The 17,186-nt window shown below is 44.3% G+C and overlaps 2 protein-coding genes across 5 annotated transcripts in view; both read left to right on the top strand.

Moving 5' to 3' along the window:
• Nucleotides 1-3,108: 3,108 nt before the first annotated feature.
• IFT22 (intraflagellar transport 22) lies at nucleotides 3,109-7,308 on the top strand. 2 transcript variants are annotated; one of them, XM_053367919.1, is made up of 5 exons: nucleotides 3,164-3,409; nucleotides 4,655-4,734; nucleotides 5,529-5,618; nucleotides 6,807-7,009; nucleotides 7,108-7,308. In XM_053367919.1, exons 1-5 carry the CDS (start codon nucleotides 3,371-3,373, stop codon nucleotides 7,254-7,256), a joined length of 561 nt encoding a protein of 186 aa, XP_053223894.1. In that variant the 5' UTR covers nucleotides 3,164-3,370; the 3' UTR covers nucleotides 7,257-7,308. The 2 variants fall into 2 exon arrangements, with proteins under 2 accessions (XP_053223895.1, XP_053223894.1); XM_053367920.1 differs by lacking the exon at nucleotides 4,655-4,734 and having other exon boundaries at nucleotides 3,109-3,409.
• A 4,060-nt stretch (nucleotides 7,309-11,368) lies between these two features.
• The window catches only part of RABEP1 (rabaptin, RAB GTPase binding effector protein 1), a 53,218-nt gene continuing 47,400 nt past the window's right edge, over nucleotides 11,369-17,186 (top strand). For 2 of the 3 annotated variants that reach the window (XM_053367896.1, XM_053367898.1), the window contains exon 1: nucleotides 11,369-11,554. In XM_053367896.1, the coding sequence (XP_053223871.1) occupies nucleotides 11,512-11,554 (43 nt within the window). In that variant the 5' untranslated portion in view covers nucleotides 11,369-11,511. The remainder of the gene's footprint in view (nucleotides 11,555-17,186) is intronic. The other variant, XM_053367897.1, reaches the window with a different exon arrangement.

Here is a 17,186-nt window from a genome sequence, read left to right on the forward strand (position 1 = left end):
TCTTTCAACTGAGTGTATGTAAGCCACTATGGGGAGGCTTTTTGGCAGAAGACTGGAGTGCAAATGCTATAAAGAAAGAAAGAAGAAAAATATTCCATGGGTGCCAAATTGCTTTTTTTAAAAGTCTAACAGCTGCCTAGAAAGCACGTGGGGGTGGGTGCAGCTGGACAAGGAAGGGTTAACCAGGGCTACCTATGACAACCTTAATGATGATAGATGCTGGGGAGGACGACTTTTTCCTTTTGCAGCAACTGAAAGATGAGCTGCAAGAGGAGGTCCTCCTGTCCCACCATCTCTGTCATCCCCTGTCCCGACCTCCCCCACTCCCCAAAATCACAAATGCGAGAGTGTCAAGGGAGCCTGGTAGATGAACAAGCTGCCCCAGAAGCAAATGACGACTGAGACCGCCGTGGAGCTGAACTTTACAAAACTGTTATTTCTCAGGACGTATCAAGTTCCCACAGGGGAGCCGTATCAGGATGTCGAATGCACCGCCCATCACCAGACAGCCGACTCACTCCTTTTAAAAGAAAAAGAGAGAAAGTATATGTACTAGGAGAGTTTAGATGGACATGTGCAGGCCACCCAGACTAGGCTGATCGGGCAACAGATTCTGCATCCAGCACACAACCAAACCAGAGAATGCAATGGTGGTGTATAACCGAGGGGAAAGTGCAGTTTCAGATTTCAGCTTCCATTTTAGCAGAAAGCAGAACAGGGCAGCGGGCTGGACAAGCGGCCAATCCCCAGCGGATACAGAGAAAAACTGCCAGTCATATCAGGTTAAAGGCAAACGGAGAAAAAGGAAATGAATTTAAGTCTGTTCCGCCACTAGGTGCTACTGTTGGTCCATGGAATTTGATACTGACAGTTGCTTCATCAAACACACACCTTTCTAATATTACTGTGCAATGTACAGTGTTATACTTTGAATGAATTTAGTCTCTAGTAACTCTAAAGAGAATATGTTACATGAAAATCAGTGGCAATGTATGAAAGGAAAAAAGCTAGCAGACACGCAAGGAAAAACTACAAGGCCTAAGAGAGCAGACTGAAAAAACCCCTAAGTGTTTTTCACTCAGTATATAATTAATGACAGTGAACAGGAAAAGAAAATCTTCCACACATTTTGCAGTCTTGAGGAAATAGCATGTTAACTGTGCTCTAAGTAGATTTTTTTACATTAGCATACTGCACAGAGCATGTAGCTCATTTAAAAATTTAACGAAAACAGCTATAGCAGCAGCAAGAGGACTACATCTATTAGTGTACTGCTACCCAGTACTGTACAGTTCAGTACCGGGTGGTGCTGTGGGTTAAACCACAGAGCCTAGGACTTGCCGATCAGAAGGTTGGCGGTTCGAATCCCCGCGACGGGGTGAGCTCCCGTTGCTCGGTCCCTGCTCCTGCCCACCTAGCAGTTCGAAAGCACGTCAAAGTGCAAGTAGATAAATAGGTACCGCTCCGGTGGGAAGGTAAACAGCGTTTTTGTGTGCTGCTCTGGTTCGCCAGAAGTGGCTTAGTCATGCTGGCCACATGACCTGGAAACTGTACACCAACTCCCTCGGCCAATAAAGCGAGATGAGCGCCACAACCCCAGAGTTGGCCACGACTGGACCTAATGGTCAGGGGTCCCTTTACCTTTACCCAGTACTACTAAATGTATTTGTCTTATAAAAGTTTCATATTAATGCAGGAAATTGAGCCTCCAGGAATAGCAAAAGCATTGCTCAAAACCGGCTAAGGTGGCAAGGAAGAACGGGGGCTCATTGCATCTTACTAGCATTAGCTTCCAGATTTTTCTCTCCTTTGGTTTTTTGTAGCTTGATCAGCATGTGCTTCATATCTCCTTCCATAAACCACTGAGGTTTTTTATACAATCAACTGGTGTATCAATTTTATGAAATAAATGTGTGGCTGATGAAATGCGGATTAATGTGTTGCTCTTTCGTAATGGGAAAAAACCTTTCAGATTAAGTTTCAACCAAAACAAAACATCCTTTAACATGTTCCATCTTTCTAAAATGTTTGGATAGCCTCTCATCAATTTGAAATGGACTGTTGCTTGTACATAGCCATTTAAGTATGTTGTTATTCTTCTGAATACTTGGAAAATAAAGACTTATGGAGTACAGTAACTTCTCTTTATGTAAAAGTTTGGGTTGGTTTTTTTAAAATGTTAAATAGTTCAACTTGGTGAACAAGGGGTTAAAACAGCATAATTCTGTACTTGTTTACTCAGAACTAAGTTATCTTTCTCTTTTACTATAACCTTTTTTAAAAAAAAAAAAAAGCCGACTGTTGTAATGTTCTTTTGGGAACTCCCATTGGGAGCTCCCGTTGCTCGGTCCCTGCTCCTGCCAACCTAGCAGTTCGAAAGCACATCAAAGGGCAAGTAGATAAATAGGTACCACTCTGGCAGGAAGGTAAACGGCGTTTCCATGCGCTGCTCTGGTTTGCCAGAAGCGGCTTAGTCATGCTGGCCACATGACCCGGAAGATGTACGCCGGCTCCCTCGGCCAATAAAGCGAGATGAGCGCCGCAACCCCAGAGTCAGTCACGACTGGACCTAATGGTCAGGTGTCCCTTTACCTTTACTTTATGTGAGGTCTACCTGAAAAACAGTACATAAATATCTCAAATAAAATAATTAATAAATATCCCCAACATACTACTGAGTAACATCCAGTTTGGCAGATCTGTGGCTGATTTGCAGATTGATGAGGATTCTGACTCCCAGTCATTTAACAATTGCAACAACAAATGATATGCACACACTAAATTCTACTGCAGAAATGAAGAAAGCTTGGGGATTTTGTGTGTGGAAGGGGCTGGGAGTGTCACTCAGTTCTGCTACTAGAAACAAAGTCCTGGTCTCAGAATTTTATTAATTCTATGTCTTTTGTACAGGACACATGCCTGTTGCACTCCAGAAGACACATTACCACCAGGGAGGGTGGCGATCCTATATACCTTTACCTGGGAGTAAGCCCCACTGAACCCAATGGGGCATACTTGTCAGTAAACAAATGCAAGTCCTCCCTAATTATGGTCGGAATTCTATGCACACTGACCTAGAAATAAATCCCATTTGAACACAGTGGTCGTTCACACGTGCAAGACTGGGCTTTAAGGATACGAACCTTTGTCTGAGTAAACATGGAAATACCCGGCTGCTATGAAACGAGCCGTCTCCCCTTTTCTCCGCCAGGGCTCAGCCTTCTCTCCGCCCTTAGCAACCGCGCCTGGCAACGTCGCGTCGGTGGGTTGGGCGGAGTCAGCCGGCATCATTCGACCCGCCCTTTCGGCCGTTTGCTCGGCTTGGTTTTCTACGCGAGGCCGAGGCTATGCGGCCTAGTCCGACGGGGCGATGCTGAAGGTGAAGATACTCTTCGTTGGCCCCAGCGAGGTGAGTGAGCGAAAGAGCGCCTGGGGTCCCTTTTGGAGGAAAGGAAAGCTCCCCACGGTCTTACAGTCGCCTCCCCAGCCCTTAAAAGCGCTGTGAACCATAATCATAGGGGCAAAGCTTCTTCTTGACTTTTTCAGATTAGGACAAATCCAGTATTTCGTTTCCAGCAGAATGCCTTTGGGAAGCATATATACCCTGACGTGATGGAGGGAGCTATTCCTGGCTGTTTGCTTTGAGCACCTGGTTTTCTGGTACACTGTCTCTGAACATGGAGGTTCTGTTAAACGCCAGGCTAATAACTGTTAATAGAACTGCACATACCACGTTGTTTTTAGGGGTTTAGAGACAAAACCGTGTCCATCTCATCTCATTAACATCTGTTTATTACTACAATGTGCTCTGTGGCACTTCCTCTGTGTTTGTTCTGGAAGCTGCAGTTAGTTCAGGATGCTGCAGCAGTGTTGCTGGTAAGAGAGAGACCATTTCCGCATAGAACACCTGTGCAGGTTGTCAATTTGCTACTGCGCATATCACAAGGTGTTACTATTACTATATAAAGCCCTAAACAGCTTGGGACTGGTTTACCTGCAATACCGCCTTTCCTCATATATGCCTGCTTCAGTCTGTGGAACTAGCACTGTTACAGGTGCTGCCTAATACTCCTTCTGCATTTATAATAAATTTATATTTTAGCATGGCAGTTCTTGCACTTTGGAACTCCCCGCTTATTGACATCAGGCGGGTGCCTTCACTGTACTCTTTTCAGCACCTGCTAAAAGCATTCTTGTTTAGACGAGCCTACCCAAATTTGTAGAATGTTTGCGTGTGTTTTGATCTGTTTTAGGTTATCACTGATTTTAGTTATTATTTGAATGTTTTACAGAGTTGTTTTGCATTGTTTTACTGCAAAGTTAATTTTATTATTCTTTCTGTAAACTGCTTTGAGGTTTTGTTTTAAAATCGAGTGCTTTATAAATTTTATGAAATAACAAATAAAAAAAAAGATCGTAACATTTGGGGAGGATCGTAGCTTAGGGGTCAGAAAACATACTTTGCATGCAAAAGATCCCTGGTTCAGTTTCTGTCACCTCCAGGTAGGATTGAAAGAGACCCCTTTCAGAGACTGGAGAGCTACTGCCAGTCAGTGCAGATAATACTGAGCTAGATGGACCGATGGTCTGACTTGGTAGCAGGAAGCTTCCTATTTCCTATTGCTAATCTTGCTTCTGTATTCACTTGTGATAGGCTGGAAAGTCTGTCTTGGCAAACTTCTTGTCAGAGAGCACCGAAGGCATTGGTAGTTACCTCCCAACACATGCAGTAAGGTGAGTTTCAAGCAGGTAGAGTGGAACTGCTAGCAAAACATGGATTCCCCCCCCCCAGACAACAGGGTGCAGAACCTGGTACCCTCTGGAAGTTGCTGGACTACAGCCCCCATCATCCCTGACTGCTGGCTGTGCTAGCTGAGGCTGATGGGAGTTGGAGTGAAGCATCTGGAGGTCCACAAGAAGTTCTCCATCCTTGCAAAACAGCATGGTTGCAAAATCTACAAGATTTCCTTGACATCAACTTCTTGGTTATCTCTTCATATCAAACCAACCAGGCCTTCTTCAAGTGATGAAGTGTTGGTATTTGTTACACAGTTCACTATGTGTGGATTACTAGTAAAGTCTTAAAATGGTACATGAAATGGGGGAAGGGGGAATGCATTATAACAGTGGCAGCTGCTCCAGTGCCAGGTAAGCCAAATGCGGAGGTTGGATGGAATTTGGGGCTGTGAGATTTTTTACTTTAATTAAAAAAAATTTTTAACATGCCTTTCAGGGCACACTGCTTACAAAGGTGGCTTATAAAGCTAACAGCACATTCCTAACTAAATATGTCCCCTCACAAGTAAGTTCTGTTGAATTTAATGGGACTTATTCCCAGGTAAGTGGGGATGGGTTTCATCTTTAGACACATGAAAATACAATTACGAAACACGCACACAACATGGGTAACTAAGAACTGACATTGGAAAAAGGGACCAGCAAATATGGATGGGAGCTCTGTCTTTCAGGTAGGCCCAAAGAATGCCAGCCTTATTGATTTGTATAAAATATGTATTTTTAAATTCTAGGATCCTAGAATATGAGATGCCAAATTTCGGTGGAAACGGCAAAGGAGCAGGGTGTCGGTTTGAACTGTGGGATTGTGGAGGAGATCAAAAGTAAGTGGATCACTTACGTATCCTGCCAACTTTCTCAGAATAAGTTGGTGTAATTCAAATGCTACACCAAGCCATGGTTAAGGAAGGGGAGGGGAGGCTATTCACGAGAAGTTGGAGCAAAGCCCTACCATTATTTTTGATCATTTAAGAAGCAGAGGGTACTCTGGGCATGTTGGAAACATGCACTTGTGTAAGGGGCATTCTAGTTTGTGGTTGGTGAACCCCTTCAAAAAAATGAAATGCCAGACAAGGCACAGATTTGGTGGCCTTCTTGCACAATGGAACTTCTCTTCTCTGCGCATTCCTTGTATTGCCCCTAAATATATTCTGCAGGGTTGGAAGAAGAGGCGTAGGGACATGCAGCGGGAGCAGGGGAAAGGGAATTTCCATTGTGCAGGCGGAAATCATTCTGCTTGCAATAATTACTTAGTTGGATACAACCCAGTATGTGCAAAGCAGCTGCAGAATCTCAACTGAGATTTTTTTAAAGCAAAAAAATGATAAAGGTAGGTAAGAACCTAAGAAGAGTCCTACTAGATTGGGCTAATGGTCCATCTAGTCCAGCATGTTGTTCTCCCATTGGCTACCCAGGTGCCTGTAGGAAACCTGCAAGCAGGACTTGAGCACAAGAGCACTCTCCCCTCCTTTTGTTTCCAGCAACTGGTATTCAGAAGCTTTGCTGCCTCTGACTATGGAGGCAGAGCAGAGCCATCATGGCTAGTAGCAATTGATAGTCTCATCCTCCAAGAATTTGTCCAATTCTCTTTTCAAGCCATCCAAGTTGGTGGCCATCACTGCCTCCTGGAAGAGAGAGTTCCACAATTTGCTGCATGAAGAAGTACTTTACTTTTTTCCCTGTCCTGAAAAAAATCTCCCAACTTTTGGCTTCATTGGATGTCCATGAGTTCCAGGGTTATAAGAGGAGGAAAAAAATTCTCTGTTCACTTTCTCCATGCCATGTATAATTTTATTAACTTCTATCATATCATCTCTTTCTCACCCTTTCTCTAAACTAAAACGTCCCAAGCACTGCAAGCTTTCCTGATAGGGGAGTCGTTCCACCCCTTTGATCATTTTGATGGCCCTTCTCTGGACCTTTTCCAACTCTACAATATCCTTTTGGAGGTGAGGCAACCAGAACTGTACACAGGTGATGCCAGCTGTGCCGTTTCTCTGTTGCGCTTCCAGATTCGAGACTTGCTGGCCAGCACTGATGAAAGATTCCCATGGGGTCGTCATTGTTTTCAACCAAGACTCGCCCACCCATTTGAAGGAGATTGAAATGTGGCACTCCTGTTTTGTGCAACAACAGCAGCTGCTGGAGAGCCAGTGCCTGCTCATTTCGCATCACAAGCCAGGCAGTGCAATGGACCCGGAGAATCTCACCTTGCGTAAGACCCTGATGCCTTGCTTTCCTGGCTCTAACCTATATTTGGTGTTTTGTCAGAATTGCCAATAGTTTTAATGGTTTGCTTCTTAAACTTCAAAGCTCCACCGCTGAACAGGCTGCAGGTGGCCCACTCTAGCCTCGAAGAAGAACCTGAAGATTTCCGGATGGAATTTGTGAAGTACCTCAAGGGCATCACCAAGTTGGTGAATGAGAACCGAGACAGAGAGGAGATGCTGCTGATCACTTAAAAGCAGGAGGAACGCTGCTGCAAAGAAAATAAAAGAAATACCCACTTAAACAGACACACGCATACACTCCTGGTCTTTTGCTTTCTACCTAACCCATTTTAAAAAAAAAAGAATTTGGATTCCTCAGGTTTACACTTAAAGAAGCAGTTTTACAGCAGTGGAAGTGGCATACATGTAGTGTAGTGGTTTGAGTGTTGGATTAGATCCTGGGAGACCAGGGTTCCAAGCTCCACTCAGCATGAAGCTCACTGGGTGACTTGGGACAATCACTCTCAGCCTAACCTGCCTCATAAGGTCGTTGTGAGGATTCAGTGAGGAGTGGGAGAACTGTGTATGCCACCTTGAGCTCCTTGGAGAAAAGAGTGGGATATAAATGCAATAAATAAAATAGAAGTTCTTAGCTTAATCAGGGATGAGAAACCCTTTTCAGCCCACATTCACTTCAAGGGGTCTCATGCCAGTGGCGAGCAGGGCCAGAGGCAACAGTGGGTGAAGCAATGAATGTAAATTTTAACTTTGTACAGTAGGCTGGTCTATAAACACACATACACCCTTTCCCAGTATGTCTTATCTCAGAGAAGGACACATTCTAGCCCAACAAAAACATGGAGGGTACAAAGCAGGGTTGGTGAGGATGTAGCTGGGAAGGGGGAGTAACCTGAGGAGCGTCCCAAGGGCCAGACAGAGCAGCTTAAAGGGCCACATGTGGCCACCAGGTCTGAGGTTCAAAAGACACTGTTTTTTTGTCTTGCTCTTTCAGATTGCAGGCACCAGAGCACTGGACCAAGTGCTGTTCGTTTTTTGGTCTCACACTCATCAGCTAGCTCTCACAAGAGCTTGGGACCAAAAGATGCTTGTTTTTGTTCTCACACTCTCGCATAACACAGCTGGCTTGTGCCAGAGTACTGGACCAAAAGATGCTTGTTTTTTGGTCTTGTGCAAAACAGCTGACTCCCGTGAGAGCTCAGATCCAAAAAAACAAGCATTCCAATTTTGATCAGTGGGATGTTGGAGGGGTATGGGTGACTAACAGGCTAAGCTGGCTACACCTTGGTTTGTTTGTTCCTGCATGAGTGGGTTATGTCCACCAGTGCCTAGTTTGTGCACACCACAGTTTATTAAGCAAAGTATGGCTTACTATTAAGGATAAAAGTGGCTGCTGTGCTGCACTGTGGGAAAAGATGATTCAAGGAAACCATGGCCCATGGAACATCAAGGGCCTTTTCTTGTGCAATGATGGTGCGCCAGACTGTAAGTTAACTCCCAACTCTTCAATTCTATGATTCCTTCTGCTTGCATCTGTATTTCCCACAGTGAACAAAAAGGGGAAGAACTTGGTATGCTTTGAGAATGCCACATAAGACACAAAGATCTGTAATGCACACCATCACTTCCCCTTTCCCCCAAAATAGAGCTGATCTGCAAATCATATGGATGCCTACCCCTTTGCTGAGCAATTCCATATTTTACGAGGGAGTCAAATTCTAACAATTTTGGTCCCAGTTCATGTTCAACTACAGCTGAAGTTTGTTCTGGTTTCTTGTTTATGTCCATAAAAGTTTTGTAACCAGTTCACACAATAAAATTTAAAATAAAGAGGCACATTATAATGATTGATTGTACAGCTGCACAGAACAAGCTAACAAAAGTCTAAAACTCGCTTTGGGCCAATACCTTTATTAGGTCAACTATAATGAGCGCCGCAACCCCAGAGTCGTCTACAACTGGACTTAATGGTCAGGGGTCCCTTTACATTTATAATGTCACAAAATAGTGCCTAAGCTTTGAGTTCTCAGTAACTCAATAAGTCAGCAATAAGGGCTAGGAAACCTATCAGATGGGTCTGCTCTACCTGCTGCCCCCACCTCATGTTATTCTAGGAGCTTCTAGATCAGGAGTGGAGAACATTTCCTTTCTAGGCAACCTTTTGTAGCTCACATGCCAAGAATTTGTAAGCTTGCAGGCCAAAGTGGGCACAGCAGCAAATGTAGGGTTGCCATATGTCCAGGCAGAAATCGCTGAAGGTCTGGGTAAATCTGTAGGCATAACAGCCCACATCAGTAATGTAGATCTTGGTGAATTTCATGAAAAATAGCTCAAAAAGCTCAACTAGTTTGGTTAATATTATAAAAAAGCTCAAAACCCAACAACTTTTCTGTCCAGATTTTCACTTTTTAAAATATGGCAACCCTAAGCATTTTACAATTATATACAGAAGCCTTCTTTCTACACGTACACAAACATCAGCACCCCATCCTCCATCCTGGCCTGGTAAGAAGAAGAAAAAAGAGAAATTTAATAAGGCAGCTTTCAAATAAGGCCATGAGCATGTGTTTGTATCTGAACTTGTAGACAGCATACTTTTGGGGGTACACACATATACACACTCATCTGCTTTCCATCTATTCTGAGCCATACACCACATGGAACCTTTTAAACAAGAGGACAGGAATAACATGGTTTCCCGATGGTACTTGCAAAGATTTTCAACTGTGGAAGAATGTCCTACATTTCCAAAGCAGAAAAATCATAAAGTCACTATGGGCCTGTTTCTGCTTAGCAATGCATTTGCTCGCTTTTACTCTAGTATGTGGTCATTAAGATCAAGTGTGTAGAAAATACCAGACGTGGTCTTTGGGTGTTTGTGAGATGCAGCCTGAAAGATGTAAGTAAGGGCACTAAACTGTTCAAAGGTTTGTTACAATACTGTAGGGAATCGTTGCTGGGAAGTTAGGGGGATTCCAAGCAAAACTACGACAGATGACACATTTCACAAAGTAGAATAGTCAGAAGGGTCAGACTGTGGTTGCTAGATAAACTTCCTAAAATAAGGGACCCTAAAGCTTTGGTATAGTCTATGTCTGCATTGGGAGTACAGGGGTACCTTGGTTTAAGAACAGCTTAGTTTATGAACAACTTGGATTAAGAACGCTTCAAAGCCGGAAGTAGGTGTTTTGGTTTCTGAACTTTGCCTTAGAAGCTGAACATGTTCCGCTTCCTGTTGAGTGTAAATTGAGTCCTCCACTGCTATGGGAAAGCACGCCTTGGTTTAAGAACGCTTTGGTTTAAGAATGGACTTCTGGAATGGATTAAGTTCGTAAACCAAGGTACTATTGTACATATAGACACTCTGTTTTTCAAACTGACCAGTGTCCAACACACATTAGACTCACGTAAGCCCATTGACATAAATGTATTTGGCAAAACATGGACATCTTGTTGTGTCAACAGAGTAAATTTGAATGGAAGAGAATTACGGTGCAAACAAAAATATTGCCACACCTGCTTGGTAATTATTTTCACACAGGAATAAACTAACTTGCCACCTTGCCATGCTTTTTCTTTACAGTCACAATTCTTCTTGAGTCTTGTGAACAGACCCCACAAGGGGAGAAAGAGGAGACTGACAGGAGATAGCCAAGTCATCTTCAAATATCTCAAGGGCTGTCACATGGAAGATGGAGCAAGCTTGTTTTCTCCTGCTAAGGAGGGTAGGACCTGAACCAATGGCTTCAAGTCACAAGAAAGGAGATTCTGACTAATTATCAGGAATAACTTTCTGAGGGTAACAGCTGTTTGACTCACCTTCATTGGAGGTTTTTAAGCAGAGGCTAAATGGCCATCTGTCATGGCTGTGATTCCTGCTTTGCAGGGGGTTGGAACGGATGACCCTCAGGGTCCCTTCCAACTCCACAATTCTATAATTCCATGTAAACCCTAGTGAAGTTTTAGCATGTGAAAGCACCCCTATTTTTGTGCACCAATTTGCAAAAACCCAGCCTCTATTTCCCCACCCCCCTGCAGTTTGAAGAATGCTCCCCCGCGCTTAATTTTTGTCACTCGGGCTTTTGAGCCCCCTGGCGCGTAACGTGTGAATGCGCCCTTAATTTTTGTACGCGTGTACCTCTTCCTTTTGAAAAAATACCCCCCTACGCCCCGCCCCGGGAGTCCTTGCCAGCCACAGCTCCCCCAAAGCCGGCTTTCCCCGTGGTTATAAACCTCCCCGGCTGAGGCTCCCCTCCCGCAGCCCGCCAGCCTCCCCTCAGACGCTGGCAACCCGGCGCATGCGCAGAGCTCCCCCTCACTCTCCTCCTCCGCCCCCCAGCTCCTCGCCCGCCCCTTTTGCCTGTCAGGATGAGGCGGCTGAGGCGGCCCAGGGCCGGCGGCGGAGGCTGAGGCGGCGGCCCCTGTTGTGCTCGCTCCGCTCCCCTCGCCTGACTTAGCGGGCCCGGCCTCGGCGTGAGCTGGCTCAGCCATGGCCCAGCCCGGGGCGGCGGCAGAAGAGTCGTCGACCGAAGGTGAGGAGAAGGACGAGGAGGGAAAGCCCGGGCGCGGCCTGCGAAGGCTTACCTGGGCCTGGGGGGTCGCGTGTGTGTCTGTGGGGGGCGGGCAGATGGCGCTGGGGATGCAGGCCAGGGAGGCTTGGAAGGGGGCGGCGGAAGTGTAGCCCCACCCCCAGGGGGGTTCTCCCCTCTCCCCAATATCAAGCCTCTGACACTCCCTGTTCGTGCCCCCCCACTTTTAAATTGTCACTTCCCTTACCTCCCCCCCAGTGGTTTCTCCTTAGCAGTCTCCTCCCTCCACATCAAAGGACTATTTCACCCCCCCACCCAATCTCGTGCTTTACTTTATTCTTCTCTCTCCCCCCCCCCACGCCAGTAATGTATCTCCTTCTCCTGCCCCACCACGACAGGCATCCCCATGCAACTCCTTCTTTTGCTTCCCTAACCCTTACTTCTCCCTCCCCCCTCCTCGCAGTGCTATCTCCTTATCAGTCTTCTCCCTGTCTCGTGCTTTATTTTATTTCTCTTTTATCCTCCCCGCTCCGTAATTTATCTTTCTCCTGCCCCCCACCCCACCGAAGGCATCGCCTTGCAATTACTTCTATGCACCCCCCCCCAGCCTACTGGTTTCTCCTTAACAGTTTCATCCTATCTTTAAGGAGTGTTTCTCTCCCCCATCTTGTGCTTTACTGGTTCTCTCTCTCTCTCTCTCCCACCCACACCCACACCTATTAATTTATCATTTTCCTGCCCCACCACTACAGGCATCACCACCCCCAGCCTACTGGTTTCTACCCTCAGTAGCTACTCCCTTCAATCCTCACCTCAAGCGCTCTGTGTTTTTCTGTCTTACTCCCCTCATGACGAATCTCCTGAGTTTGTAGCACCTTAAAAGAATAACATTTATTGTGGCATTAATTTTTGTGGATTGGAAATCCAACATTCAAATTACAGTTAAAATCATTGCTGGTAAAATATTCCACCACCACCACCACCTTTTTGCAGCCATATACAACCCATTCCTTTAGCCTACTAAGCCCTGTGCAAAAATGAGTCCAATGTTCCATGCAACAAAAACTTCAAGCTTTCCCCCTTCTGCACTGTGGGCAGCCTCAGTTCCCTTTTCCTTCAGCTTCATGCTGTTGGCAGTTGCACATCCACAGCCCTGGGTTATCCCATGTTTCTGAAGTTGTGGTTGACCTGTAAGCCTTTGGTGAAATGAACAAGACAGATCCAGTGGTTGCATTCTTCTTGGAGAGTAAAGGTAAAGGGACCCCTTACCATTAGGCCCAGTCGTGACCGACTCTGGGGTTGCGGCGCTCATCTCACTTTATTGGCCGATGGAGCGGGCATACAGCTTCCGGGTCATGTGGCCAGCATGACTAAGCTGCTTCTGGCGAACCAGAGCAGCACATGGAAACTCCGTTTACCTTCCCACCGGAGCGGTACCTATTTATCTACTTGCACTTTGACGTGCTTTCGAAATGCAACGAGAGTCAAAAGGCTCTGTAGGGTTGGGTTGTGGAGTTGAATTTCGAGGGAGAAGTGTGAGTGTGAAGGAAGAGAGTGTGTGTGTGTGCGCGCGCGTGCACACACATGCAAGTCCCATGTGGTAGCAGAAGTGCTCTTTCTGTACAATGAAACAGCAGTTATTTTAGCTGGTGTGACACTACTATTGAAGTGTGCTAATGGGATTTACCTGGATAAGGATGTGTCCAACTTTTGAAAATCAAATTTTATGTGGTGCTATCATAAGCTACATCAGCTACATATTTTTACATTAAAATAAAATTTATATTATGCATAATACAATACAATACAACATATTTATGTTACTTGCATCTCCTTAGGAAAAAGTCAGGTAATGAGGGGCATGATAGAGGTGCATAAGATTCTATATGATGTGGAGAAAGTGGATAGGCAGGCATTTTTCTTCCTCTCTCTTGATACTAGAGCCCAGGACTGTCCGATGAAGCTGAATGTTAGAAGATTTAGGACAGACAAGGTGCTTCATCACACAGCACACATTTGAACTGTGGAATTTGCTCCCATAATTCTGTTCAACAAGATGTAGTGATGGCCAGCAACTTGGATGGCTTTAAAAGATGATTACACAAATTAATGGGGGATAAGGGTAGAATTAATGTTCTGCCTCCACCTTTGAAGGCAGTGAATACCAGTTGCTGGGAACCACAAGTGCTGGAGTGCTGTTGTGCTCAGGTCATGTCTTAAGGCTTTCTGTAGGCATCTGGCTGGCCACTGTCAGAACACATGGGTTGAACCAGGTGGGCCTTTGACCTGATCTAGCAAGTTTCTTCTTATATCCTTATTCCACTTATCCACTACTGCTGGGCTCTCAAAGAAGTTTGCAATAATTAACAGAAAAGTAAAACAGCTCTAAAACAATAGATTGTAAAACCAACAAATCAGATTAAACTAACAATGCAATAAAAGTTGTTGCTACTGTTCAGTAAAAAAATAAAAAGGACTTCTGAAGCAGGAAGATCTTAACAATTGTTCTAAAACAAGGAGTGAATTGGACAGGCCCAAAGGATTGAGTTCCTAAAGAAGCTGAGCCAAAACAGAAAAACTACCACTTTACACATCTCCACCACTGAAGACACATAGAGCAGGGCTTCATCTGCAGATTTTTAGAAGATGCAGGTGTGGGAGACATATTTGATAAAGGACAAATACTATTTAATGTTTTGAGTGTAATTACTAGCACTTTAAATTTGACATGAAGGCAAATGGGCAATACAGTCCTACCTCGGAAGTTGAACGGAATCCGTTCCAGGAGTCTGTTCGACTTCCAAAACATTCGGAAACCCAAGCACAGCTTCTGATTGGCTGCAGGAAGCTCCTGCAGCCAATTGGAATCCACAGAAGCTCCATCAGACATTTGGCTTCCAAAAATAGCTCGCAAACCAGAACACTCACGTCCGGGTTTGCGGCGTTTGGGAACCAAAATGTTCAAAAATGAAGCTGTTCGAAAACCAAGGTACGTGTTCTTCCTTAATAATAGCTACATAATGTTCTCTCTGGCTACAATGGTCAGGAGTTCAGCTGCTGCATCCTGGATCATAGGTAATTTCTTCACACCATTCAAATACAGCCCCATGGTAGGGTAAACTGCATTAATCCTGAACAGTGACACAATAGTCAGCTGTCTCTTCCCAAGAAAAGGGCGGAGCTAGCAAACAGTACCGAACACTTGGTACCTGAGAATCAAGTAGCAACACAGAGTTTAGGGTTATGTGACTGACAATACCTGTCATGGCAATATGGATTTATTTCTATGAGAATGTTTACCCTACTCATCTAATAATATACATCACAAAGTACCTCATAACAGAAAATGGAGCTTCCACCTTAGGCAGGACAGTGTGAAGGACCACTTCATCAGATCTTAGGCAGTAGGCAGGCTGTTACATGATAAGGTGGTCCTTCAGGTATCCAGGACTCAAGCCACTTAGGGATTTAAAAGGAATTACTAACACTGTGAAACCTGTAAACAAATTGGCAACCAGTGCAGCTGATGCTGGATAGGTATCTTCTTCTTACTTGTAGCCGAGTAAAATTGTCTTCCATAAACACAGTTTTAACAGTGAGTCCATAAGTGACTGTGGAGGCCATTTCTGGACCCACACATCCTTCCACAGTGGGGACATTGGTTCCCGGGCAGGAGTTGATCACGGCGTGGATTTGCCAAGCATGCCTTCCTCTTAGCACGTTTCTCCCTTGCGTTTTGAATTTGAGTGTCTTCAAAGTCCACAACACCTTTCGTGAAGGCAGTTCTCCAACTGGAGTGCTCGCAGGCAAGTGTTTCCCAGTTGTAGTATAAGTTTTTTAGATTTGCCTTGAGACAGTCTTTAAACCTTTTTTGTTGACCACCAGCATTACACTTTCCATTTTTAAGTTTGGAATAGAGTAGTTGCTTTGGAAGACGATAATCAGGCATCCGCACAACATGACCAGTCCAACGAAGCTGATGTTGGAGAATCATTGCTACAGTCTTCACCATACTGGTGCCTAGTTTTGGACTAAAACTCCATCCATCCACAGCCAGCGCATCCTGGAAAGCACCAGGCTGGATAGGCTTGTGTAATGTTATCCCATGGGCCCATTAACATCCTTCCAACCATTTTCTGGATCACTTAAAATTTCCTAACACTCTTCAAAAGGAAACTCATATAGGGTGCATTACAATAATACATCCTGAATGTAATTAAAGGATATGTTACTGTAGCCAGATCTGACATTCTCACAAATGATGCATACTAGCCTAAGACAGGCAAAGACCCTTTGGGCCATCACTGCCACCTGTATATCCAAATACAATAGTACCTCCAGATGGTGAACCAGATTCTTCAAGGGAAGTACTATCCCATCCCAAATGGACTGCATCCCTGTTCTGCAGTCTGTTCCCTTCTGATCAGAATCACCTCTGTCTTGTCTGGAATAAGCTTCTGTTTATTGGCCCTCACCTAGCCCGTTTATACCAGAATGTAAAGATCCTTTAGGTAGTCTTTTCTTTGGAGCTTCTTAATGTGCCTGCTCTACTCTCCCTCTTCACTAGCTATGTAAAGATTTGGGAAGCCTATTTTCAGAGGGATGAATCTGGAAAAGTAAGTATGTGGGATGAAGAGAAAGGATGTTATTTGAATATTACTATTCCTAAGAACAGCAGAATGTGAACTATTATACTGGGGCTGAAAACATAATATATTCAGTTTATGCCACTATTAAAACTCTGTTAGTATGAGTCATCTTTAGTACTGGCTGGTGATCTGAATAAATATATACTGAACCATTCACAATGTTAATGCAGAGAGGGAGTGTAAAATGTAAGCTTGTACACTTGTGGCTCCAGCCTAAGACTTTTGAGTGAATTTATGTGGAACAATGTAGGACTTGCAACTGGAATGGTACACATTGAAGGTCCCACTGAGGCATCAGTTTGCAAGGTACCATTCTCAGTTTTTCTTCTATGAAAAGTAAAAAAAAAAAAAGCACATCAGTGATAACCTGCTGGTGTTGTAGGAATTTTGTGGTAGGTCAATGGTAGTCATAGATTTATTCAAGAAGAGTGGCTCCTTTACCTCTAGTACACTAATTAAAAGCCTATGGAATATCTACCTATGTATATAAAGAGCAGGGGCCAGAAATGCTGCAAAGAATTTAGTTGACAGGTTCATGTAAGAAATCTATCACTAAGGTCAGGGAGATCACTTGGATGAACTAAATCCAGTGAAGTGACTTAACATACTGTATTAGAATTGAAAGAGGTACTGTATTTATCTGGGCAGGTAATTATGATTATTTGTGTTTGGAGAGGCAGTTATAACAACTTCTGTAAGAAAACTTTTACTGAAGCTTCATAATATTAACCTAGGACATTCTGGGGGAAAGTTAGTTTAATCACTTCACGATTGACCAGTGGCATGTTTTTTGGAGAACAAGAAACAAAGACTGGATAATTCTTTGTAGGGGAATGGATGCAGTTAAGCAAATATCTTTATAGACAGAGAATTAGACTTGTTGATCTTTACTTGTAGTGCATTCTTAGCTGCCAAATTATATTTTATGCAGTACATCAACCAAATCTGAACTGAAAAGAAGATTGAACCTTCATTTTTGTTCATTT

This window comes from Podarcis raffonei, chromosome 15, assembly GCF_027172205.1.
Source record: "Podarcis raffonei isolate rPodRaf1 chromosome 15, rPodRaf1.pri, whole genome shotgun sequence".
NCBI lineage: Eukaryota > Metazoa > Chordata > Lepidosauria > Squamata > Lacertidae > Podarcis > Podarcis raffonei.

Coding starts and splice junctions, on each gene's coding strand:
- IFT22 (XM_053367919.1), top strand. CDS start 3,371: ATGCTGAAGGTGAAGATACTCTTCGTTGGCCCCAGCGAG. Junction 3,410..4,654: donor TCTTCGTTGGCCCCAGCGAG/GTGAGTGAGCGA, acceptor CACTTGTGATAG/GCTGGAAAGTCTGTCTTGGC. Junction 4,735..5,528: donor CTCCCAACACATGCAGTAAG/GTGAGTTTCAAG, acceptor TTTAAATTCTAG/GATCCTAGAATATGAGATGC.